At 55.3% G+C, this 26,459-nt stretch overlaps 1 protein-coding gene across 2 annotated transcripts in view; it reads right to left on the reverse strand.

The window, feature by feature from the left end:
• The window catches only part of PGS1 (phosphatidylglycerophosphate synthase 1), a 36,267-nt gene extending 13,380 nt beyond the window's left edge, over positions 1-22,887 (reverse strand). For both annotated transcript variants that reach the window (XM_068977692.1, XM_068977694.1), the window contains exons 1-7: positions 22,745-22,887; positions 13,760-13,949; positions 11,070-11,147; positions 9,381-9,480; positions 8,387-8,576; positions 7,585-7,763; positions 4,564-5,085 (exon numbers count right to left, since the gene is read on the reverse strand). In XM_068977692.1, the coding sequence (XP_068833793.1) occupies positions 4,564-5,085; positions 7,585-7,763; positions 8,387-8,576; positions 9,381-9,480; positions 11,070-11,147; positions 13,760-13,949; positions 22,745-22,887 (1,402 nt within the window). The remainder of the gene's footprint in view (positions 1-4,563; positions 5,086-7,584; positions 7,764-8,386; positions 8,577-9,380; positions 9,481-11,069; positions 11,148-13,759; positions 13,950-22,744) is intronic.
• Between the last annotated feature and the right edge of the window lie 3,572 nt (positions 22,888-26,459).

Below are 26,459 nucleotides of genomic sequence, written 5' to 3' on the forward strand. Positions count from 1 at the left end.
CCAGGCTCCCGCAGCCCTTGCTCACCCTGGGCTCCGAGCCCCTTCCCACCTCAGTGCCCAGCCTCCAACACCCCAGCCGTGGTCTTGGGGCTCCCTCCGCCCAGACCTCTCCTGCCCGGGGTCTCCGCTCAGTGTCACCTCCTCAGAGAGGCTCTCCCCGGCCATCTAACAGGCCCATGTGAGTCTGGAGTCCCCTCCTGCCCTCGTCTTCAGTCCTTCCTGAGATGTGACGCTGGATTTGGATGCATTCACCTGCTTACTATCTGCCTCCCCATGGACTGGACACCCTCTGAGGTCAGAGGCGCCCTGCCTGCTGTGCCCTGAATGCCGCCTGGCACACGCAGGCCCCCCATAAACACCTGTGTGAACAAAGTAAGTAGAATGAGGATAATAAGGCTTCTTCCAACAGTTGATTCAGTATAAAAAGGCAAAAGGCTTTGAGGTTCTAGAGCAGGAGCACACGAACATTTCAGGTTGGAGGCCTTGAGGAGCTCCCCAGAAAACCGCAAAATCCAGCACCTGCCACCTCTCCCCCGACAATATTCTGCAATGAATTTCAAAAGGGTCTCAGATCCCTGTAAAAACCACAGGGGACACAAACGTCACAAAACTACCCTCAGATGGACAAGCATCACCTGCTCTGCGGCCAGAACAGCCGAGACACCACAGGAGGCAGGAGGCTGGTGCCAGCTCGGTCTCAGGCGAGCGGCACAGCCCCCGGGCACACCTGCTTTCCCTGAGTGAGAGCCGCCCCACATGTGCCCGGCACACAGGGTGGAGCTGCCCCCCCCATTCTCGCTGCAGGTTCACCCCGGGCGCCGTGCCAAGCGGCCTATCGGGAAGGCAGTAAAAATAGTGACAGTTCTCACAATCATTAACAGACGCCTCTGTCAGCAGGAGCCAGCAATCTCTTAATCCGGGGCCTGCCCCGCCCTCGCCACACACGTTGTGCTGCTGTTCCTGCTGTTGTTCACGATGAAATCACTGCCTCCAAATGAAGTCACATCTCAGCAGCAGGCAGAGCCCACACCCCCCAGCACGGACGTGGCCCTGGCTCCAGCACCAAATCCCATGCCGCCGCACACGGCACCTCTCAGGCCCACTCGTCCCCACGGGGCAGAAAGCTGTGAGAACTACGCCTGACGCTCCTCACACTCTCTCGGACTTCCCTGAGGCTGCTGCCTGTCCAAGACCTAAGGAGAGGAGTTCGTTGGCACAGGTAGGCACAGCACTTACAACCGCTGACAGCAACCTCCCTGGTGGTCCAGTGACTAAGGCTCCGTGCTCCCAATGCAGGGGGCCTGGGTTCAATCCCTGATCAGGGAACTAGATCGTGCCTGCTGCAACTAAAGAGCCCACATAAAACACTGAGACTCAGGACAGCCAAATAAATAAAAACTTCTAAAAGAGAAGAGCTGCCAGCTGATGGACGTTGAAGGGGGACCTCTACCCTGCCCGTACCCCCAAAACTCCTGGGGCCAAGAAGATGCCAGTGAGACTTCCAGCCTCAGTGTCGCCTTCACTGACCCCCAGAGAGAGCAGAAACGGAGCTACAGGGGACAAGGACGCCTCTTCTCACCAAGGCATCCCCCACCCCCACGCACACAGCGTTTTGGCCACAGCCGCGGGGGCCCCAATCCTCCCGCACAGACCACCCAGTCATTTCACAGACCCTCAAGCGCATGCACGCCACTGTTCCCCCCTGAGTGAGATCCAGAGCCATCGCCCCAGTGGACACGGAAGCGGAACCAGGCCCTCCACTCCTGCCAAAGGTAAATGTGGGCTGAGAACCATGCTTCAGGAGAGACCCTCAGCCTGGGAACGTCTGCACCACATCTTGTTTACCCAGGCTCTCCCTGACATACGGAACAGACGTCCTGTGCAAGACTCCAAATAAAAACTAACCACATAAACCCACACTGCCACAGAGGTCTCTAGCACATGGCTTTAAAAAGTGGAAGGTCCCTCCAGTTCTTTGAAGCAACTCAACTTGTTAAAGGGTGACATATACTTAAGCCTGCTAAGAACCCAGCGAACAGCCAGTGCAGCGGCCTCCGCTCAGGCCTCTGGGCAGCACTGCTCCGGCCAGGCGCTCAGCCCTGCCCAAAGTTTCCCCAACACGCGTGAGCAGAAAACCCCAGAACACACCCTGTCCACATGCTGTGCCACCACAGGCTACAATGCTGTCCGTGGGCACCTGCAGACCGGCGTGGTCGCTTGCCACAAGGCTGTTTCTCCCCCGACAGGGCAGGGCTTTCCTGCATCACAGGCAGGGGGCCGCCTGCAGGTTCACAATCAGGCCCAGAGCCTCGGGCTGCCTAACTCCCAAGGGCGCGCGACGACGACAGACAACAGCTGGAAGGTGAGGAGCCAGAAGCAGGAACAGGGCTTCCCAGCTCCTTCTCCTCACCCAAGGGCTTCTGGGAGCAGGAGGAGCCAAGGTGAGCTCAGGCCTGTCCCACAGGAGCCTGGGGAAGGGAATCATAGCATCAGCTACTCAGCCCTCAGCAAGGATTTTCTAGGGCCCAAACCCTGATAAACCGCTCGCGCGCAGCACGGGCCCTGCGGAGGGCAGGCAGGCCGCAGCCGGTCCACACTCCCCAGTCCAAAGCCACGCGGCATCTGCACCGCCTGCTCGTTGTCCTAGCTTGCCTTGTGGAAGTGACCGTCCAAAGATGAGCCAGAAGGGGCGCGGACTTAAGAATCCCACTACTGACCACGGCGCCTAGGCAGGGAAGGACCTGGTCTCTCCCCGCAGCACTGAGTGACCTGAGCTCGGCTTCTGCCCTGAGGACAAGGTGCCTTCTGTGCAGAGAGTCCCACGCTGCCTACCCTGGCCATGCTCCCTCCCTTCCTCCCCCTCATCCCCCAATCCAACACACCCTGGGATTCCTGCCCTTCCACACAAAGCCAGCTCCCAGACTGCAGGGCCCCACCCGCAGCAGGGCGGGCAGGAGGGAGCGGCAGAAGCAGGCCAGTCCGGGAAAAGGCGAGACGCACTGGAAAAGCCGGTTGGGTGTTTCTGTTTCAACGGTAACTCAGAAGTCACCGCACGTTTCTCAGCGCAGCTTCACGGAAATAATCCACAGCACGCTCAGAGCTGCCAGGCCAGGCTGCGCTGGGGGCTCCACCAGGACCACGGACACCCCCACTACCACCCAGCCACAGGGCAGACGGGCGCCAGTGCGCTCAACGCACTTCCGTGCAGCTCGCCAGGCACACGCGTCCCCTCGAGCTCAGAGCTCCTCCCACCCCAGCTCACCGTATCCAGGACCCCACCCAGGCACTGCTGCTATTCTAAGAAGAGCCAATCCTAAAATACCTCCCACACCCCCACAGGCCAGCCTACCTGCCTGGGGACACCTGCTCACGACACATCCAGGGTCGGCCACACGGAACAGCAGCAGAGCGCACTTCCCACGGCAGGCAATGCCACCTGCCCAGGCAGGCACGTGGGCCGTGCAGGAGGAAGTGGGAACCACCCAACAGGCCAGGAGCTCTGAGTGGGAGCAGTGGTTCTCAAGGCATCAGAATCTCCTGGGGAGCTTTTCAAAGTTACCATGTTGGGGTCGACCCCAGAGGGCTGGACCCAGGAGGCTGGCCTGGGCATCAACGCACCCCCAGTGGAAACCAATGGCTTAAGGAAACAAAAGCCCAACCTGAAGTCTAAACAACACAGACAAGTGGCTGCAACATACCACCACCCCCTCCCATGGTGACCAGCCACTCTGGAGGCCCCAGGACCAGTGGAGAAGCAAAACAGGTCTCTGAACCACCAGCGAGAAGTCAGGAAAGCCAGGCGTTTCTTTTAGACGCAGGCCTAACAGAGTGGGCTGCGGGTGTCCCTGAGCACGGAAAGGCGCGGTCACACCCAGAGGCCAGGCGCGCTCACATGGTGCAGCCACCAGCGGTCCCTCTGCTGAGCGCAGGGCTCTGAGCCCCGTGACTCACATCGTGGACATGCCCTGGGGTTGTGTCAGTGGTGCTGCTCCACGGACGCACACAGCTGCCCGAGAAGGATCACTACATCACACAGTTCACACTCCAACCCACCCTGGGGCAGTCCTGCACACGTGGGCAGTGCAACCAGAGGGCCTCAGTTTCCTCCACTGCAAAAACAGAGTGAAGGTTCGACTCACAGAGGAACGACCAGCAACGGTGAGGAAAAGACTGAAAAACGAGGCTGTGACGAGGTCAGTCAGTGACCCCTGGTGAGTCCTCTCTGTCCCCAAGAAGGGGAGGGCCAGCGCGGGAGAGCTCGGATGCTCGAGGGAAGCGCGCGTGCCTTGCCCTCCATGTGAGGGGAGAGAGTATGGGTACACTTTTTAAAACAGCCACCCCAATGATCTGAGCATCCACGTTTTGGATAGACACAAAGGAGAGATTTCGCAGAGCTGAAATGGACACAGACGTGAAGATGCCGCCGCAACTGCGGGGCCGTCGTGAAGACAGGCGGAGGCGGGGCGGGGCTCCACACGACGCCCAGCCCCACGGGCGCCGAGGGCAGGCTGGAGAGTGGGGTGCGCCGCGCGGGCCGCCCTCCGGCCAACGGCCACCGCGTACCTTTGGCGTGGAACGTCCAGTCCCTGCGCCAGTATTCCTGCAGCCGCACGCGCTCCTGCTGCCCCAGGCTGCACACCGCACTGTAGAACTGCCGCTCGATGTGCACGTAGGCGGCCGGGATGGCACCCGCCACCCCCCTGGCCCCGAAGAAGCCGTTCACCTCCGGCGAGGCCAGCAGGATCTGGTACTCGGCCCGTGTGCCCAAGACCAGGTCCATGTAGGCCTGGGTCAGGTTGAAGTAGCCAGTGGTGAGGTAGACCTTAGCACCTCGCTCGGCCTCCGTCAGCAGGGTCTCAGTGACAATCTCGTCGATCTGAATCTCAAACGGCTTCATCTGGATCAGGGGGTAGATCCAGGTGTCGGGGGCCGGCCTCCGGTCTCCAGCGGCGGCGGCGTCCTCCTGGGTCAGGAGGGAGTCGCTGTGGAAGGTCTGGGCATGCAGCATCTGCTGGCGCGTCCTGGCGGAGTTGATCACGTCCATGACCCTCTTATTGGCTGCCTTGCAATACGCAGCCCGGTCACCTAGAGGGAGACACAGCAAAAGGGATCAGGGGCAGCAAACGGAGGCTCTGGACCCCCACCCAGCACAGTGGACACGGCGCCGGCACGTGACGGGCGCGCGCAAGCGCCTCAGCTCATCCTTCACCAGACACACAAGGCGCCGCCGTGAGGCTCCTCCTGGGACAGAAAGGCCCGAGAAAGCACCCTGCCACAAGAAGCCTGCACCCAGGGGGCCGTGGAAAGGCCTTTACCAATGCCACCTAATGGGAGTTCAGAAACAGGCAAGACTAGCTGAGGCTGACGGCAGTCAGAACAGTGGGCACCTTGGGGCGGGGGTCAGGCCTGGCTGGGGGCCCCGGGGGGTGCATGGTACACGTCAGAAAGAGCACGTGTCCCACAGAGACACGTGTAAGTATGATCAGACAGCAGGAGAGAGCCAGGCAGGGTCAGAGGCGGACAGACGGGCTGGGTCTTGTTTGCACACGGCCACTAGAGACGAGTGGCTGCATGGACACAATGAAAGGAAAAGAAGCGAGTCTCAAAGCTATCTCTAGATGATAAGAGAGTTAATGAGCTAAGCATCCAACTCAAGAAGTCATGGAGGAAAAAACAACAGGAAAAGACAAAAAATACAGCACAAGGAAGGAAACTGTAAGAAGCAGAAACTCCAGAACGAAAACAGCGACATAAGACGTGAAAGTATGGAACTCCAGCACCGTCAAAAGTCAATTCTCTGAAGAGACACAATGGCAAGCCTTGGGCAGGGCTGATCAAGAACAACCGAGCGGTGGGCAGCACGGCCATGCAGGTAACCGCTCACGAGCTCCGGCTGGGACAGGCCCACAGGCCCGAGCGCCATCAGGCCTGGGTGGCCGCACGGAGAAGGAAAGCTCCCTGCCGGGATCCCCCCTTACTGACAGCGGCCAGCACGAGGGCCGTTCACTCAAGGGCCGTTCACTCTCGCTTCGGAAGGCGCTGGGGTGGGGGTGGGGGCTCTCAGGCTGCCCTGGTCCCCAGCACGGCTGTGCCCAGATCCCTACGCCCCTTGAGTGTGCTGACTCTAACTCTTCTCTGAAAGGGGGTCCTTTTCGCTGGCTATGCGTGCCAGGCCTGTTACGTGAGAACAGGGGTCAGCCAACATCTCCTGTACAGGCCAGACAGTGAATACGTTAGGCTTTATGAGCCAAAAAGTAAAACTGAGGACAACATGTAGGTATTCGTATGACCAGAGAGAATACAGACTTCCATAAATTTTTACTGGTGACATTTTAAACATAACACTAACCATTATACCTGGAGAAGGCAATGGCACCCCACTCCAGTACTCTTGCCTGGAAAATCCCATGGATGGAGGAGCCTGGTGGGCTGCAGTCCATGGGGTCGCTAAGAGTCGGACACAACTGAGCAACTTCACTTTCACGCACTGGAAAAGGAAATGGCAACCCACTCCAGTGTTCTTGCCTGGAGAATCCCAGGGACGGGGGAGCCTGCCGGGCTGCCGTCTATGGGGTCGCACAGAGTTGGACACAACTGAAGCGACTTAGCAGCAGCAGCAGCGACCATTATACTACTCTACACGGGCTTCCCAGGGGGCTCTGTAGTAGAGAACCCGCCTGCCAATGCAGGAGACACAGAGAAGTGGGTTCCATCTCGGAGTCAGGAAGATCCCCTGGAGTCGGAAATGTCCCACTGCTCCAGTATTATTGCCTGAAGAATTCCACGGACAGAGGAGCCTGGCAGGCTACAGTCCATGGGGTCGCAAAGAGTCGGACATGACTGCGCACGCTCATGAACACATGCACGCCACTCTAAAACACTGACACACACACACACCCCCTCTAACACACTGCCATCCCCTCTCAGATGCTTCCTCTCTAGCTCTTCCCCTCACAAGGGCTGGGTTTAACCCATTCCCCACGCTGCTGACAGGGCTGCAAATTCAGCAGCAGACCTCCTTAAAGGCCACCAGGAAGCCACAGCCACAGGAATTGCAGGAATGCAAATACCCCGGGAACACCAGCCGCCAGGGTTTGCCTGTTTCCAGCGAGCAGAGCCGAGGGCTCTCCCATTTCACGTTCCAGGCAGGAGGCCGCAGACCTCACTGGAGCCGAGAGCCACAGAGCTTCTGAGCTCTGGAGTTGGGAGCAGTGGCCCTGAGGGGGTGGCCATTTAGCAGGCTGCTTCCTGTAAGTGCAGGGCAGGTTCCTGGCTCATCCCATGGGTACCCAGACCCAGTGCCCACAGTCCCACCTTCCCTGGCGACTCCCTCACCCACAGAGCATGACGGATGGCCAGTGAGTCACATCATCTGTCTGGCTCCAAAGACAGAAGCAAAACAAAGCTCAGCCACTCAAGTCTCCTAAACCCGTGGCAAGGCCACCAGAGGCGCGCCCTCCTCACCCCCAGCCCGGGAGGCTGCAGAGCCGGGGCCCTACCTTTGTAAGGATGCACCATTCCCTCTAGAGGGCGCCCTCCTCGCCCTCACCGCCCACGGCTGGGAGGCTGCAGGGCCGGCCCTACCTTTGTAAGGGTGCACCATCCCCTCGACCATCTGCACTGAGTCGTCCCCCTGCAGCTGCAGGGACACGTCCCCTACTGCGTCCACCAGCTCCGTGAAGAAGTCGGCGATCTCGGGACAGTCCTGCAGGAACACGTAGCGGTCCTGCCGGTTGGTGAAGTAGGAGTCACTCAGGTTTGCCCTGCAGGGAGGAAAGCAGCAGGTGAGACTCAGGCGAGAGGGCATGACCGCAGGTGCTGGGGAGCCCGTCTCAGGGTCACCGGCAGGAGCAGGGGAGCGACCAACCCGGGTCAGGACACAGCAGCAGCCAATCAACAAACAGCTAGTGAGCCCGGCCTCCTCCCAAGCGGTGGGCCAGAGCAACACCAAGGTGACACCATGGAGTGACTGCAAGGCCCGCCCATCACTGAGCTGACCATCAAGAGGAGACACGGACATTTTACAGAGCCAAGGACCACTCAGGCTCATCTCCAGGGTCCCCCAAAGGGCATGGCTTCCCACCTGGCCCTGCCGAAGTTACTCGTCCTCTGGGGTTTCTCCTGTTATCAACCCAGAGTGCGGGACAACCTCGTGGGGTGACAGCGCCAGAGGAGACGGCACGCGAAGGGCTCGCACAGCAGCGAGCATGCACTGAGGCCGCAGGGAACCACGGCCAGCGTGCCGCTGCCCTTCATGGCAGTCGGGGCCCCAGGAAGAGGCCGAGAGCCAGGCAAGCAGAGTGAACACGCCCTGGCAGGGCCTCGCGGGACGGACTCTCCTGTGCGCTCCGCTGGCTCCCGCCAGGGGGCGGGGAAGCCAACTCACCCGCTGAGGATGACGTTGTTGTCGAAGAGGTACACCTTGATGTGCTGCAGGCCGATGGTCTCGTTGAAGCGCTCGGGGATGAGGAGCCGCAGGAGCCCGCGGAGGTTGGGCGTGTGGAAGAGCGAGACGCGGACCTGTTCCGGAAACCTCTGCAGGAGCGGGAGCAGCATGGTGCGCGAGTTCTTCCTTCCTGAAGACGTGGGCGAGCAGGAGAGAAGGGATGGGAAAGTGGCGCCAGGAGAAACACAGCCCGCAGAGCAGGACCGCCCTCCGAGGGCCCGAGGTCAAGCCGCCAGGCGCGGGCCGTTTCCAGCCAGAGGGGCCCCAAGATAGCTTCCACCTGGACACCCACGACCTCCCAGAGCAGGACCGAGCGGTCCGGGTAGCAGACATCTGCTCTTCCAGCCACCCAGCACCCATATGCCCATCCCCGACTCTCGCACTCCACTCAGGGTGAAGACGGCTCTGTCCACCCTGGCCTCACCCCAGCTCTAAGGGGAAGGCACCCAGGCCAGGCCGGTCAGCAGGCTTGGAAGCCCCGACAGAGCCCGAAGCAGGCAACGCGGGAGCCTCAGTCCGACCCGGGGGGAAGCAGGTGCTCTTCAGGTGGACAAGACGCAGACTCGGGGGCTGCCAGAGGGCGCCACAAGGGGCCAGGGAGATGAAGCCAGCCCAAGGTCCAAGCCCCAAATCAAGACCCACGCAAACGAGGTCAGATGTGTGGGAGTCAAAACAAATCTCTTTTCATGTATTTTTTTAAAATAAAAGTGCCAATATTTCTTAGGGGAAAAAAATTCCCTTTTTCTCAAAGACATTCTCACTTAGACTTCAGGTCACTAAGCCACAAAAGGAATCCTGACAGGCCGTCCTGGCCCATGCCAGACTGACTTCAAATAGCCTTGCTCCTGGCTGAGCCTGGAGTGAAGGTTCACTCTTAAAAACAGAGGCTCTGGACAGGGAAGAACCTGGGGGCCAGGGAGCGCGTCAGACCTACCTCTCGAGCCCCTCGTGAAGTCTAAGAGGATGGACACCCTGAGGCCAGGAGGAAGCTTCGCCTGGAGTGATTTTTCTAGAGTGCTTTCGAGGCAATCCACCTGCCAAGAAAAGAGCCACAAGAACAGAAGTGAGAGCTGAAAAAATGGGTACGTGTTAAAGAAATGAACCAACCTGTCAGCTAACGCCCCCACAGTCCTCTGCGAACACTCATGCACACACCGACCTGCACACACACTCCTGTACACACCATCCACACTTGCCCAGAAGCCAACACTGTGAAACCGCTTCCCGAGGCCGCCACCCTGGGCACAGTTAATTGGAAGACATGGTGTCTACAGCCCGGGCCAGGCAAGAAGAGGGCTCTGCGGGTCAGGGGCACGGTGCCCAAGGGTGTGGCCCTCAATGCTCTTGAGAACACTTGCTAAGACACGAGCTCCCACACACGTTCCAACAGATCATCCTCACAGGCACACAACAAACATCACCCCACACGTGGAGAACACTCAGTAAATATTTGCTGAACGAATGAATCCAAGACACAACCTGCCCACTGGCCACTCTCCATGGGCTGGACGTGGCATTCTTCTCCCAGGAGGACAAACAGGCTTCTCAAGCTAGCAGCTAACAGTACGTCCTGAAAGCGGGGCGGCCCCTTCCTCAGACAGAAGGGAGGGAATGGGGCTCTCCTGCCCTCAACCCTTCCCCTCGTCCTGTAACCACAACCCTGTCCTAGGGGTTTCTGAACAAGGACAAACCAAGAAACAACACTTGCTACGGGCAAGGGGCCCATCTTCTCCCTCAGAGTCGAAAACCACCTGAGAACTCAGACAACACAATGACCTCGTTCACACTCACTCTGGCTCAACCTGCCTGCAGACTCTGCGCTGGGCTCGTCCTGCAGGAGCACCCCTGCACAACAGGTGACGTGTGCCCCTTCCCAGCCCTGCCTGTCTCACTGGAGGGGACAAGCGAGGCACGACAGCAAGTCCAAGCAGGCACCTGGCACCCACCACCACCCCTGGACGAAAGCAGCGGCCAGCCCGACCTGCATGCTGGCTCCTCCGTCTAACACAGGCTCAGAAAGCCTCTCTGTGAAGGACCGGAGAGTAAACATTTGGAGCTTTGCAGGCCAGATGGTCCCTGTCACGGTTACTCAGCTCTGCCACCACAGCAAGAAGACAGCCACGGACAGAACCAAGACCAGCGTGGCAATGGAGAGCAGTGCACGTGCGGGCTCGGTCGTGTCTGGCTCTGAGGGGGAGAGCGGCTAGGTGCCAATAAAGCTTTATGTACGGACGCAGAAATTTGAATTTCATGTGCTTTTCATGCGGCACAGTTACTACTCCTCTTTTGACTTTTTGCCCTACACTGAAAATGTGAAAATCAGCTTTAGCCCACAGGCCACAAACAGGTGGTGGCCAGATCTGGCCTGCAGGTCACAGTTCCCAGAGTCCCGGCCTGGCAGAGCAACAGCCTGGGGCCCCTGTACAGGCCGAGGACATGGACCAGCGAGGCCAGAAGGCCCAGGATCACATCGCCCCACAACCCCAGAATCTGGGGCCACAGGAGAAACAGCTGGCCTGCAACGGTGGCCAAAGAGGGTGGCTCTACCCCAACCCCACGGTGCCACACGGCCTGAGGTTTCAGGGTGACCCGCTGCCGCCTCTAGGACTCCTCCAAACCTTACCAGTTCCTGTTCCAGGGGACCTATCCCCAGGTAGAGGGATGCCATCACGACCCGCCTCTTGGCTACTTTTATCTGCCCCTGAAGAAAAGAAACAATTCAAAATCCAGTCATTTGTTACGATTTTTTAAAAAGAAACATTTACTTTTATTTATTTGGCAGTGCCAGATCTCCAGCAGCGGCATGTGGGGTCTTTGAATTGCTCCATGCAGGATCTAGGTCCCTGACCAGGGATCGAACCTGGGCCCCCTGCATAGGTGTGCAGAGGTCTCAGGACCACCAGGGAAGTCCCTCACAGTCATCATCTTCATATTCGCTAAGAAAGATATAGTCCTTTGATGCTGGAAAGAAATAACACTCCAAGCTGAACTACCCTGTATTTTCACCAATTAATATTTAAAGCAAGACCCAAATGTGTGTGGTAATCTCACAAATAAGGACCCACAACTCTAATTTAAAATATGCAGCCTGAAAGTAAAGCCTGAGCTAGCCACGCTGCAAGATACAGCACAGCCTCGAGGAGGAGGGAGGCCCGTGCACATGGCCTGAGAGGAGGTCCCCAGTGCACTGCAGAGACAGACACACGTCACTGAACACCAAGCGCACGGCCCTGCCGCCACCCCCACGCACGCGATACGTGTGTGTGTGTGTCCGAGAGGCAGAAGCAGAGGAGGGAGTACGGGTGCAAACTTGCACTCCACCCCCATCTGCACGAAGGTTTTATAACGAGCACGTGATACTTCTGAAATGCAGACAGACAGGTACCTAGCTAGACACACCAACAGAACACTCAGCATCCAAAGATGACGCCTCAGTTCAAACATCCGCTCCCGAGACCCGTTCCAGCCACAGGACACCAGACCCCTCTCAGGAGCTGAGCGTCCAGGCCCTAGAGGAGGTCAAAGGCAGGAAGTAGGGCAAGCTGGCGAGGGTACCCGGAGAGGCAGGACGCACACTCCAGCTTGCTTTCCCACTTGGCCCCCACGGCCTGCACTGTCAACAGAGGAAGAGGGGTGTCTTGACGAGATAACAGACCGGCACAACACTAGGAAAGGCTTCTATGCAAGGAACAAAGAACTTCCTATGTTTGCTATTTCCTTCATTTTGTTATTTACTAGATGGTTGCTTGCGGGGAAAGTGAGCATGAAGACAGGAAAGAGGACAGCAAGTAAGGAGAAAGGTGATTTAGTTCGGGCAGCAAATGACAGAAGACAACGCAAGCGTCTGCTGTGACGCTGGGTCCCCTGGTCCAAGCTCGGCGTAACGAAGGCGGGGGTGCAGGCAGGCACTCTCCTCTCGGGGAACATGGGTCACTCTGTCCCAGGAAGAAACACAACCGCTCCGCATGGAATGGGCCAGGGAACCTGCCCACGACTCAGTGCAGGAAGCAGGAAACGGTGGCCTCGGCTTCCTCCTGGCCTGAGCCCTCCAGCTTGTCCCGGACTCGGCAGCCCCTTTCACCCTGGGCAGATGAGAGCATGGCCCGTCTCCAGGCCAGGAGACCCCCAGGGACAGCCTGTTGTTTCCCAGGAGTTGACTGGGACACAAGACCAGCCTCCTCTGAAAAATCTGTTTCTTCAAGCCAAGCAGAGGACCAAGCAGGAGCAGAGAGTAAACAGTTTCAGCATCAGTTCTACACAAACAAGGACAAACGGGAGAGTCGAGCAGAGCAGAGGGGGCAGGGGGAGTGAGTGCGCACACACACCATAATGGAATAAGCTAGCGGGAAATTAAGTGGAGATCTACAAAACCACAGGGCACAGGAGAAAGAGGCATGCAAGCTGCAACTGAGCTAGAGTGGCTGTGCAGAAAAAGGAGTCCACCCACCTCTCCCATGACCTCCCAGCACTCCTCCTGACCGCACCACACCCTGACTCCAGCATCCTCGTCCACACACTCAATCCACGTGAAGAAAAGTTAGTGAGCGCTGCATTACTTCATTCCAATTAGCAGCTTAACCACAAACAATGAGACATGACATGAGTGCCTGTGTAACGTACGAACACACCTGAACCCCCGAAATGCAAAGGTCAGCGTGTCTACCAGGAGACGGAAGGTACAAACTCCAGGTAGAATCACCAGAACCCTGAGACCTAAAAACCAGAGGCCCAGACTTCTCGGCTCTCTGTAAATGCTCGCCGCTGAACGAGAGGCTTCCACCCACTTCCTACATATCAAATCCCACCCCGTAGGTCACTTGGGTCTCCATCTCTTGTCCACCATTGGATGGAGCGACTGGGTTCTGGAGACTCTGCCAGGGACCCCTAGGGGGTGTGCCCTGCCCTAACCAGAATGAGGTCCGTCCCCCATGCCCCTGGACACACGCAGCGCGGACAGCCTCAGCAGGAATGTGCCCATGTGGTCCCCAAGCTCTCACTAACCTCCCAGCTAGCCTCCGTTGCCGACACGGAACAGTGGGACTCAACCTGTCCACGAGAACCAACACCTGGGACCCGACCCTCATGGGGCCCCCACGCTCTGAGCTGTTCTACCTCAGACCTCCGCCATGCAAGGAGCCTCTGGTCATGGCGTGGCTCAGCCAGGTGTGAGCCTGACTCCTGACAGACAGAGCAGAGCAGCCATCAAAAGCTTCTACGACGGGTGTTTTGGCTCAGGGCTCACCCAACCTTATGCCCCGCCTCACCGAACCTCTAACCCCACACCTGAACCTCTCTCCCTTAGACACGACTTACCTTCATGAGCTCGAAAAACTCTGCTGGGGAAGAAAGCACCCTGACATGAGAGCTGGAGACGCCAAACTCTGGAACCAGGTTTCGGATCCACTGGAAGCGATGCACGCCCTCCGCACACAGGCAGCACGGAGGTGAGGTGACCGCAGGGACCGCGGGGGACAGCAGAGGGGCCAACAGCAGCCATGGCGACCTGGGGAGACACACACAGTCCGTCACACGTCCCGCAGACTTCCTCACAAGTCTCTCTCAGCTCCTGCGGGCAAATAAGGAAAAATAACAATTTTTTCTTTTTGAGAATTTCAGATCTTCTAGACCATTTTAAGCGAGCCCCAGTCAAACTCTGCAAGAGTTTTTCTTCAGCCCCTACGAGTGAAGCAACTTAAGAAGTGCCAAAGCCTATATACAAACCCCAAACTTTATGCTGATTGCAGACAAAAATTTAGAGCAGCCACAAGTAAACTCAGAAGGCCATCACCTGGTTAATACTCCCAACAAACTCACCTGCAGAAAGCTGCCACAGGCCACCCAGAGCAAGGGCAGGTCTGGTCTCAGTCTGGTGACTGCAACCCAGACCCCTGGTTCTCTGATGAGATAAACGGCCTTTAATTCAGGGAAGGAACCAGAAAAAAAAAAAATTTAAGTTTTCTCTTTAATACTCAGCTTCCCAGGTGGTACTAGTGGTAAAGAACCTGCCTGCCAACGCAGGGAACGTTTAAGAGACGTGAGTTTGATCCCTGGGTCAGAAAGATCCCCTGGAGAAGGAACTGGCAGCCCACTCCAGTATTCTTTGCCTGGGAAATCCCATGGACCGAGGGAGCCTGGTGGGCTACAGTCCGTGGGGTCACAAAGAGCCAGACACGCCTGAAGCGACCGAGCATGGCACACACAGGAAGAAAAGCTGGAAGAGGCTGGGGGGGTGACCGTCTCAAGAGGAGCCAGCGGTGACTACAGCTGCCCCTTCACCACTGGCCCCAGCCTCCTCGGGGTCACACCCCATCTCTGGAGGGCTCCAGGCCACTGAGGCCGAGCCCGCAGTAAAGGGCCCCCTGTCCGCTGAGTCTTATCCCTGTCTGGCTTCCAGCAAAGAGCAGCAGGAAAATCCTCTTCAGCCTGTGACCTTCACCACGGCCTCATGAGGGACTCTAGGGAGAGGATGCTAAACACCCTGAGGCCTGCAGGGCCACAGATTCCAGGAAGATGATTTCATTCACTTGTCTCCTGATAAAACACTGAATCTTCCCAGGGTTCGTGAATGTCCCTCCACACACACGCCAGATGGCCGGCAGCTGGGCTTCCCAGAAAGCCCACTGGGCCGTCACGGCGACTCACTGCCAAGAAAACTTTAGTCAACGGGTGGAAGGCACCGGCTCTGGACCCTGGGAAGCCAGGGTTTGCCACAGGCCTCTGAGCAGAGGTCCCTTCCCGCTGCCTCTGAGGAGGTGGGGACCACACTCCCAGGCGTCTCTTGCTACACTTCTCCTCCAGCTTCCCTTCAAAGAGCAGCAATGAAAGGCCTAGATGTGCGAACAAGGGGCTGCAGCCTCGATTTTCCAAAACGGAGGCTGTGCTTCTGCTGCGCTCCAGGCCACCTTCCGGAGCAAGGAGAGCCTTCAGTCCAGAGGAAAACCATGAGAATGGGAACGTGCTCGACACTCATCGTGAAGCCCCAGAGGGGGCCTGAAGAGTCTAACGTGCGCTAAGTGGCTTCAGTCGTGTCCGCCTCTTTGAGGCCCTATGGACTGCAGCCCACCAGGCTCCTCTGTCCCTGCGATTCTCCAGCCAAGGACACTGCAGTGGGTTGCCATGGCTTCTTCCAGGGGACCTTCCCCACCCAGGGATCAAACCCACATCTCTTATGTCTCCTGCATTGGCAGGTGAGTTCTTCACCACTAGCGCCACCTGGGAAGCCCCGAAAGTCTAATACTCAGTAATTAAATAGTCTGCTTGAGGTGGAAAACCCCTCAGCATCATAAGATCAACTCATCTCCCAGCCTCAGAGCACTTATATCGCTCAGACCAGATAAAATAGATCCAGAGCAATACCTGTGCCCCAGGCCATACAGTCAGTCCCCCACGCTCTTCAGATGAACCAACACTCAGAGCCACTCCCAAAGAGCAAGATGAGGAAACACCTCTTTGCCACAGAGCAACCCAGGAGAAGGCAAGTGCCAACTCAGGCCTCAGTCCAAGTGGTCACGTGAGCACTGATGTTGTTCGGGGGAGGCATGGCCGGCCCAGGGCCTGCCGCCCACAAACCTGGTGGCCTCAGCAGCTTACACACCTGAAATCATCTAAGAACACAAAGGAAACCGCTAAGACTGATTCAGGAAAAGTCAAAATACACAAACGGCGCACGTGCTTCAAGTGATCACACAGGGGAGCTGCCAGTGCCTGAGCTGCTGGGGAAGCCTCACAACAACCCTCCCTCGAAAGGAGCTTTGATCCCCTGGTGGGATTCAGACAGGAAGTGTGGTGGGGGGCAGGGGGCTCCCAAGCCAGGACAGGTGTGTGCGAGGGAAAGAGACAGGGACAGCCAAAACCCACCGGAGCCAGAAAAACCCAGGAGGGGCTCAACAGGCAGTCCAGAGAAGACACACGGTGAGCGCAGCGGGGCTGGGGCCCAGCCACCCGCGAGAGGGGCTCAGCAGACCAGCCTGCTGGGGGCCACTGCGGGCAGGTTTTCGGGCCTGCTGGGCCATTCCGCTGGGCGGCTCTCCCGGGAAGCTCCCACCCAGGCCAGGTTCCAAGCTCTGCTGAGGACTTTTTCACCGTCTCCTGTTTAACCTGTGTCCTGACAGGTTTATTTTTGTTAGAGAGAAGGAACTGAAAGCCAATTAGGTTTCAGGGACTAATTGGTGGTGGAGACCCAACCCTTGAGAGGCAGCTTTACATTCCAAAGAGAAAGATGCTTGGAAAAGGAGCGCAGAGTTTAATAAAGGCCCCACAAGGTCAACACAGGCAGGGGGAACCACACCCAGGCCCCAGACCCTCAAAATCTAACTGCTGCCCTGCCAGGACAGAAGCAGCCAGCCCTCGGGGGCGGGTTCTCTGATCATCTCAGCCAGATCCCCATGGGGGTGAGTTCTCGCTTTCCACGAGGGACTCCTGGGAATCTTCTCAGAAAAGGTCTCCCCCCCGTGCCAGCCACAGCCCCTGCATGCTAATCCCAGCCTCCAGGGGCCCCCACCACCTGCACAAGCAATTCCCCCTGCCCCAGGCAGCTGTCCCAGGTCAAAACCCTAAACCCCGCGAGACGAGGCGGCAGGGCGCTGTGGTTACTCTACAAAGAAAGCAGAGCTGCCACATTCACTATGCAGAGAACTAGACCTGCACACAGTTTCCACACCGAGCCCTGCGTTCCCCTGAATCATCTCTTTCTAGATACCATCGAGCTCCCATTTCCAGTTACAGGGAGGAGGAAGTGGCAGGGGCTGGGGGGCCAGATAACGCTCTGCCTCCCTCTCCCGCCCTGACTCCGGGTTGCAGGGGGGATTAGAGGACAGGGCTCAGGCCAGAGCAAGGGCGCGCCCTGGAACTCAAACTCAGGCAAGCTGAACGGCTTCGCTACAGCCCTCAGCTGCAAACAATGCCAAACAATCCTCAGCTCACAACTCTGAAGGCGAGATGGGAGAGCAACCTCTCCACAGGGCGGCTCTGGCCAAAACCCACAGGACACCTGGCTCAGGTAGAGGGTCAGCCTCATGACGGAGGACTTCCTGTGGAACCTTCAGACTAATTCCCTGAGCTGGGGAGTGCGCTGGGGCTAAGCTGAGGACCCCTGACCTGGGGCCACTCCCTCTACCCGGAGAGGGGCCTGGAGGCATGGGGTGAGAGGATGGGGGGACAACTAGGCGGGCACAGTGAGTATGAAGCGGGGCAGCGGGGAAGAGAGGGAGGCTTCTTCCCAGCCTCTCCAAGAGGAATCCACACCTGACCCTCCATGACGCTCTTGTCCGCGGACAGGCCCGCCATTAGACCAAGGATGGCAGAACCCTGCCCAGCTGTCCTAGACAGGACGGTGCACCGTGCCGACTCATGAGAGGTACTGGACAGCAGCAGAACCGAGTGAGGGGGCAGAAGAGCTGCTGAGACACCATCAACACCCCTTTGTGCAAGGGAAGCCCAGGGAAATGGGAGAAGGCATTTCTCCTTTGTGTGGGAGGACTGGAGTTTTTCATTCCACAAAACACTATGAAACTGCACGCACTCCGGGGGGAGAACTGCCACACATACTGCCTTCCCCCTCGACCAGGACGCAGACCGTGCGCCTGGAAGTCCGACCAAGCCCTCACGTGTCCTCACGGGGACCGCGGAGGTGCCAAGGAAAGCTGACACCTAAGAATCCCGCCTGGGTCTGCACTTCCCCTCCACCAGGCCACCCGCAGCTCTCACAGCCGCAGAGGACACTGGGGCTCCCCGGGGGCAGCAGCGGTGCCACCCGCTACCTGTGGAAATGAGGAAGCAGGCCAGCCTCCTAGGGTCTCTGCAAAACACGGGCTGTGGGGCTCTGAAGGAAAAAAAGCGGGGTACCGGAGGACTGTCTCCTACACCAACCACAAATCCACCATGGACAGCAGAGGGGCTCTGCCCCATCCCACGCAAGGGCATTACCTAAGTGTCCCGCACTCAGGGTCGCGGCCTGAATGTCCACAAACTCTCCGGGAACTGTACAATAAGATTCGTGGTACACATGCTGTGGCTTGGGTCCCACCCAAATCGGTACAAAACGACAAGAAAAAAGAAAGAAGCTTTTAAAAGAAACAGAACTCTGGACTGCCATTCTTTTCAGAAACTGCTTTTTAAGAAACCCCCACCCCACCCCCGTCACACACACTTAAGCGTAAAGAGGTGAAGTGATGAGAAAAGGGCAACCGTCAGAACACTTCCTGAGAAAGGCTCGAGAAACTACACCAAGGGACCAGACTTCCTGCAGCCCTGGCAGCAGGCGGCCCTTCCTGACTAACGCAAGCCCTCACCCCGAGAAAGGGAAATGAGTGTGAATTCCCGTAGGTCACTTCAGAAGACCAACGGCTGCTGCACTCCTCCAAGAAGTCCAGCCCCGGGCCGGGGCTGCCAGCGTGAGTTACACGCGGCCCCGGTGACCCCTCTCTTGGCTTTCCAGAAGAAAGTCGATTACGTCGAGGGGCCAGAGACCTAGTGCAGACTTCTGACCCTGACGCTCCTCGGGAGCCACGGGCTCCCAGCAGGCTCTGCCGAGAATCACCCACAGGTGCTACTAACCCACCCGGCTTCAACCAGCCCGACTTCCCTCAATCGGCTTGACTTCGACTTCCCTCAATCGGCTTGACTTCCCGGCAGCTTTGAAAACAACTCGTTTACATAACTCAGATCACTTGTTTACCACGGGATTATCTATCAGAACGCTTTAATCCCGGGCTCGTTTCTAGCCATCCACAAGTACACAGCTGGCTGACCAGGCTAATTCGTCACCAGTAGCAATGTGCTCAGAAGGTACTCAGGTTAACAGGATCTTAATAAAGCTACCATTTAAAGGTCAGTCGGGTGCAAATCTTAATTTAGTTCTCGACAAGATCTAATTTGAATTATTTGGGGAAATCATGCTTTGATTCTAAATGTCCTCCCCCTGCCCTCCCTACCCATTCTACTGCTGTAATAAATAACTAAGAGATGGCTCTACTGAACTCTAATGAGTAAGGGGGAACTGAGAAAATTCAGAGAAAAAGTAATTTCTGGAAATCTGGTGGTCCCTCAGAGTGGAAACCACGAAGAAGTTGAACAACAGTAGGCTGAGCTGGCATTACAAGGTAAAAAAAAAAGGGGGGGGCAATAAAAAGAACAGTTTGCTGGTGACACCCCCCTTGACAACTCAGGAAAGTCAGGACACCCCACCCCCACAACACCTCCACCCCCCCACGCACACACACATGAATGCATACACACACCTAGAATAAACAGACCTCGGGTTTCAAAAATAAAGACTTTTCTGCACATAGCTCAAACTGAAAATAGCTTTTAAAAGAGAAAAAGGAGACCACAGAGAAAATATCTCCTTGTATGGCAGGCAAGCTCACTTAGGAGCTAAGGCCCTCCTGACACAGCTCCCACTAGGTCTCATCTGCTCCAAATAACAAGCTGGTTCTGATTAGTCCGAGGAGGCCAAGAAACTTCCCCAAGTTTGTCTCCCTCTCCAGGGCAACCAACCTGCCAGTCATCTGAACAGGGAGTGCCTTCGCTTGGACCCACCTGGATGCTAACTGACCTGCCCTGAACTCACCTTATTATCACCCCTCAACCTGGCCCTTTCCTACTCCCTGTCTCGGTGAAGCGTGCCACCATCCCTGTGGTTGCCCCAGTCAGAAACATGAGCTGCCTCCTCAGCAACCCTCCCACGCAACCCGCACCACGGCTGACTCCAATCCAACCCCCTCACCTCTTCCCGCAAGCAAGCCCCACCTCCTCAGGCCAAGACGGGTTAGCCAGAGAAACTGCAGGGGGTCTCTCAGAGCAAGGGCCCCCAGGGCTCGGCCCAGCTCCCCTCTCTCCCTCCTGTCCCTCCTCCTGGCAACAGTCTGAGGACCTGTGGGACCTCAGAGCTGCCGTCCACTGTTGTCCCCATCAGCCTACGAGCACATCACTCACTATCCTCCTGTGAACACTGGCCCCCACTTCCCCACTTAGCCCACTTCGACACGCCTCGAAGACACAGCTCCAAGACCACCACCACCCGGAAGCCTCTGTGACTTCCAGCTGTGCATCGGTGCTGCCATGACCTTTCCTACCTTACTTTACTACTACTATTGTCTGTTTACGGGTCTGAGCGCCTGGAAGGTGGCGCTCTGGATTTGTGTCCTTGGTACCTAACACAGGCACAGCAGTGCTCTATATACGCAGGCTGAATAAGCGAGTGGATCCAGCTGTCCATGAGGAGCCAGATGCCTGCTCAAGAGAGAAACAACAGTATTTCCAGATCACTAATTAGAAATAATTTTAAGTAGAGTTCTCTGTCACTACGGCTGTCTCTTTAACTAAAAGGAAACAACTGCAGTAAAGAACTGTTCCCTCTCACCACTCCCCTTGCTAGCCACAAGGAATCACCAGGCACTCCAACAGTTGAGTCAGACTGGCAAGCTAAAATCTAAAATAATGTTAAGTTCATGACTACACAAAATTATTATCAATGAATCAATGATCAGAATTACAAGAAACCACATCATTCGGGGAATGAGGAATTGGGAGGTGCAACTGAACAATGGAGAAGAAACGAAAGTCAGCAGCCACTAGAGGTGAGTGGCCACAGAGACATGAGTAACCCCAAACACCCAAGCCACAGAGAAGCAGAAAAAGTCTGCAAACCAAGTAAGACAAAGAAAGGGTCAGAAATTCACAGTACTGTAGTAATACTGCTCAAAGTGTATATCCTCCACCCTAGCACAGGCATCGTAAGACGAAAAATTTCGGGCAATTGCGTTTCTGTGATTTAACTGGGTTCCTGATTTAACTGCCAACCCACAGAAACAAGTCTCTCAACGTAATCAATAAGAAACATGGAGCCACAACACCTGCAGCCACTGAAGCTATTTACAGAAGATCTTAAGAATTCAATTTAGACTATCACCACTGCCACACTAACCCCTTCCCCCCACCGCCCCACCCCCACCCACTCAAGAGAAATGTGTCTTAGAAGAATTTGTGGCTATTGCCTCAACATCTTTTAGTAATCAATTTCAATGTTAAACAGTGATTAACATGAAGTGTTTTCTTGTACAGTTTAAATATATACAAAGGAAATGACAAAACGGCCTAAACATCTCGTCCTTCAGAGCCTTTTTTCAAACTTTAAACCAAATTTCTTAGTGGGTTGAGGTCAGGACATAGAAGTCATTTGACTTGGCTATCCACTGGCGTGAACAGGTCTTTGTTAAGTACCAATTACAGAAAAGGGAGGCCACCTCTTCAATACACCACTCCCATTAGGTTCACTGATGTAAAATTTAAAGCTGTTCTGATCGGTAAGCTTCCAAGAGAACCAACCTGTGCTGATTCCTATCACAAAAACTTCCCCTAAATCAAACTTTAATTTTTCCCTGAAACTCTTCCAACGTCACCCAATATGAAGCAAGTTCCTTCCCATACCTAGAATCAACGCTGGACTGGACCACAGATCTACCAAATGCCAGAGGTCAAATTTCACCCAAGTAGCAGATAAAAATCTAAGATAGGCACAACCTCTAGGAAAGGATGCAGTTCTACGTTTGTTTGTTTTCTTAAAAAAATAAGTGTAAAGCTTGAGTCTCTTTAACAAAAAACTGTGCACAGATTTTTTTTTTTAATATTAGCAACAGCAGCAGGCCTCTTAGGTCAACATGTTCTTGGTAAATGTTTACTTTTAAAAATCACTGCCTGGGAGAATTGCTTCAAAGCCTCCTTCACCACTTGCATAAGTCACTTCAGTACTTTTCCAGAATACAGGCCCTTTGCAAAGTGTAAAAGGGGTTTCGAGTGGTTCCTCTTCCCTTGCCGGAGTGTTCCTGACTCAGGATTGCTTCACAGCCCTCTGGCAGGATGTGAGAAACGCTGCATGCACAGAATCCCAGCAGGGCTGATTCACTCCCGCCAAGTCACCCCCGCAGCTAGGATTATTTAAGGAAAAGACCCCTCCGGACCCAAGCAGTGTCTCTCGCGGACACTCTCCAACACTCACACCCTGGGGCCCAAAGAAAAGCACGAACTCAGAACCCCAACCCACCCCACCCCCCGCCCAGAGTGCACACACAGGAGCCCCTTCGCTCCAGCGTAAGCGGACCGGGGTCGGGCTCGCCCATCGCAGCTCCAGGCAGGCCCAGCCGATCTCGCTCGCAGGGCCCCCGTTCCCCAGGAAGGCTGGCGGCAAAGTGGGGCCGGGGGGCCCACGCGGGGGACCCGGAGGTCTCGCCGCCACGCCAGGCGGCTTGGGGTCCCGGTCGGGGGGGAGCGGGCGCGCCTGCAACCCCGCTGCCCTCTCACCTCCTGCGCCGGCGGTCCGGGTTCCTGCCGAGGCGGTCGGACAGGCGCCCCAGAAGCGCAGCCAGCCCGGGGCGGCCAGGCAGAAGGCCTAGCAGCCGCCTCCAGAACACCGGCCCCGCCGCCGCAGCCGCCGCCGCCGCCATGGAGACTCGCCGCTTCCGCTTCCGGCGCGCGAGAACTTTATTGACACCCGCGCGCGCGGACAGCGGCCGCGCGCGCGAGCCGGGAGCGCCGGCGGCCCGGCCCCTCGGCCTCGGTTTCCTGCCAGGTGGGCACAGGTGTGCTGCGAGCCGGAGCCAGGCCGTGGGAGAGCAGAGGGCGGGCCTCCGCATCCCCTGACTGGGCCTCGATACCGGACAGGGCCTGGAGAGTAGTGGGAGAGCATCACCTGTCCAGGTCCCGTGACCGAGTTCAGGCTGGACTTGAGAGGCCGAGTCCCGCCTCCAAGTATTGGGTAAGATGTCTAGAAGAGGGTGACCCGTTGACTTACCCCAGCGCACTGAGAACGGAAAAAAAACCCCACCAGACCCAGGCAAGACGATGTTTCACCTGGTCAGCTCCAGGCCTGCAGCTCGAGGACACAGAGCGGCTCACCCAGTGTAGGTGCAGTGAAGACACCTCTGTGGCCCAAATGCATACACACGTTATAACCTCCCTCTGGGAACTACGGCCCCATGGCCAAAGAAGCTGAAGGAGCTCATCGGTATAGCCAAGAACACTTCTCGTCAGTCAGTTCAGTCACTCAGTCGTGTCCGACTCTGCCACCCCATGGACTGCAGCACACCAGTTCTCCCTATCCATCACCAACTCCTGGAGTTTACTCAAATACATGTCCATCGAGTTGGTGATGCCACCCAACCATCTCATCCTCTGTTGTCCCCGTCTCCTCCCGCCTTCAATCTTTCCCAGCATCAGGGTCTTTTCAAATGAGTCAGCTCTTTGCATCAGGTGGCCAAAGTATTGGAGTTTCAGCTTCAACATCAGTCCTTCCAATGAACATTCAGGACTGATTTCCTTTAGGATGGACTGGTTGGATCTCCTTGCAGGCCAAGGGACTCTCAAGAGTCTTCTCCAACACCACAGTTCAAAAGCATCAATTCTTCGGTGCTCAGCTTTCTTTATAGTCCATACATGACTACTGGGAAAACATAGCCTTGACTAGACAGACCTTTGTTGGCAAAGTAATGTCTCTGCTTTTTAATATGCTGTCTAGGTTGGTCATAACTCTTCTTCCAAGGAACAAGCATCTTTTAATCTCATGGCTGCAGTCACCATTGCAGCATTTTTGGAGCCCCCCAAAATAAAGTCTGCCACTGTTTCCACTGTTTCCCCATCTATTTGCTATGAAGTGATGGGACCAGATGTCATGATCTTAGTTTTCTGAATGTTGAGTTTTAAGCCAACTTTTTCACTCTCCTCTTTCACTTTCATCAAGAGGTTCTTTAATTCTTCTTCGCTTTCTGCCATAAGCTTGGTGTCACCTGGATATCTGAGGTTATTGACATTTCCCCCAGCAATCTTGATTCCAGCTTGTGCTTCATCCAGCCCAGCATTTCTCATGATGTACTCTGCATATAAGTTAAACAAGCAGGGTAACAATATACAGCCTTGACGTACTCCTTTTCCTATTTGGAACCCGTCTTGTTCCATGTCCAGTTCTAACTGTTGCTTCCTGACCTGCATACAGATTTCTCAATAGGCAGGTCAGGTGGTCTGGTATTCCCATCTCTTTCAGAATTTTCCAGTTTGTTGTGATCCACACAGTTAAAGGCTTTGGGATAGTCAATAAAGCAGAAATAGATGTTTTTCTGGAACTCTCTTGCTTTTTTGATGACTCAATGGATGTTGGCAATTTGATCTCTGGTTCCTCTGCCTTTTCTAAAACCAGCTTGAACATCTGGAAGTTCACAGTTCACATATTGCTGAACCCTGGCTTGGAGAATTTTGAGCATTATTTTACTAGCATGTAAGATGAGTGCAATGGCACCCTGCATGGATTGAGGAGCCTGGAGGGCTGCAGTCCATGGGGTCGCTGAGGGTCGGACACGACTGAGTGACTTCACTTTCACTTTTCACTTTCATGCATTGGAGAAGGAAATGGCAACCCACTCCAGTGTTCTTGCCTGGAGAGTCCCAGGGACCGGGGAGCCTGGTGGGCTGCCGTCTATGGGGTCACACAGAGTCGGACACGACTAAAGTGACTTAACAACAGCAAGATGAGTGCAATTGTGCAGTAGTTTGAGCATTCTTTGGCATTGCCTTTCTTTGGGATTGGAATGAAAACTGACCTTTTCCAGTCCTATGGCCACTGCTGAGTTTTCCAAATTTGCTGGCATATTGAGTGCAGCACTTTCACAGAATCATCTTTTAGGATATGAAATAGCTCAACTGGAATTCCATCACCTCCACTAGCTTTGTTCGTAGTGTTGCTTCCTAAGGCCCACTTGACTTCACATTCCAGGATGTCTGGCTCTAGGTGACTAATCACACCATCGTGATTATCTGGGTCATGAAGATCTTTTTTGTATAGTTCTTCTGTGTATTCTTGCCACCTCTTCTTAATATCTTCTGCTTCTGTTAGGTCCATACCATTTCTGTCCTTTATTGAGCCCATCTTTGCATGAAATGTTCCTTTAGTATCTCTAATTTTCTTGAAGAGCTCTCTAGTCTTTCCCATTCTATTGTTTTCCTCTATTTCTTTGCACTGATGGCTGAGGAAGGCTTTCTAATCTCTCCTTTCTATTCTTTGGAACTCTGCATTCAGGTGGGTATATCTTTCCTTTTCTCCTTTGCTGATTTTAAGATGATAATGGATGGGACTTCCCGGGTGTCACAACGGATGGAAATCCACTTGCCAATATAGGGGACATGGGTTCAGTCCCTGGTCCGGGAAGATTCCACATGCCACAGCAGCTTCTAAGCCCATTGGCTGCAACAACTGCAGCCCAACCACCTAGAGCCTGTGCTCCACAAGGAGAAAGCCACGGCAGTAAGAAGCTCTTGTGCTGCAAGGAAGACACCCACCCCCGCCCCCAGCAGCAACTAGAGAAAGCCCACGCGAAGCAAAGCAAGAAGACCCAGTGCAGCCAAAATGAATAAATTTCAAAGAAAAGTTAAATGATAACTTTATCTGTAACAAGTGTTTCCTTGGCAGAACCCACATAGGCTGGGAACTGGAAACTGGAAAAGCTATAGGAGATGATGATATCGTCCTTATTCCAGGGGACATGTTGTATGGTTAAAAGAATATAGACACAAAATGGATACAAAAGAATATGGATACAAAATATTCTGAATTCTGCTTTCATTAAATTATCCTGAAGAAATCAATACACGTTCTCTACAAAAATGTTCATCTCAACTTTGTTTATATCAAAAGTATGAAAGCATTCAACAGTGGGGAAGTTAGGTAAATAATGGCACATCATTATGTTGGAAGACCATGCACTCGTTCTAAAAGTATGTTCTAGAACAGTTAAAAGGAGTCCCCTGGCAGTCCAGTGGTTAGGACGCCATGCTTTCACTGCCGTGGCTCTGGGGTTCAATCCCTGGTTGGGAATTAAGATTCAAGCCAGTCCTCCATGCCATTCAGTGCAGCAACAGCAAAAAGAAGAATGGTTAATGAAATTAAATGTAAAATCCAAATTTCAAAGAGTAGTATGGAGCGTATGCCATTCTGTTAAAAATTGGGAAGAGTGTGTGTACAAACAGACTG

The sequence above is a fragment of the Capricornis sumatraensis genome, chromosome 8, assembly GCF_032405125.1.
Source record: "Capricornis sumatraensis isolate serow.1 chromosome 8, serow.2, whole genome shotgun sequence".
Lineage (NCBI taxonomy): Eukaryota > Metazoa > Chordata > Mammalia > Artiodactyla > Bovidae > Capricornis > Capricornis sumatraensis.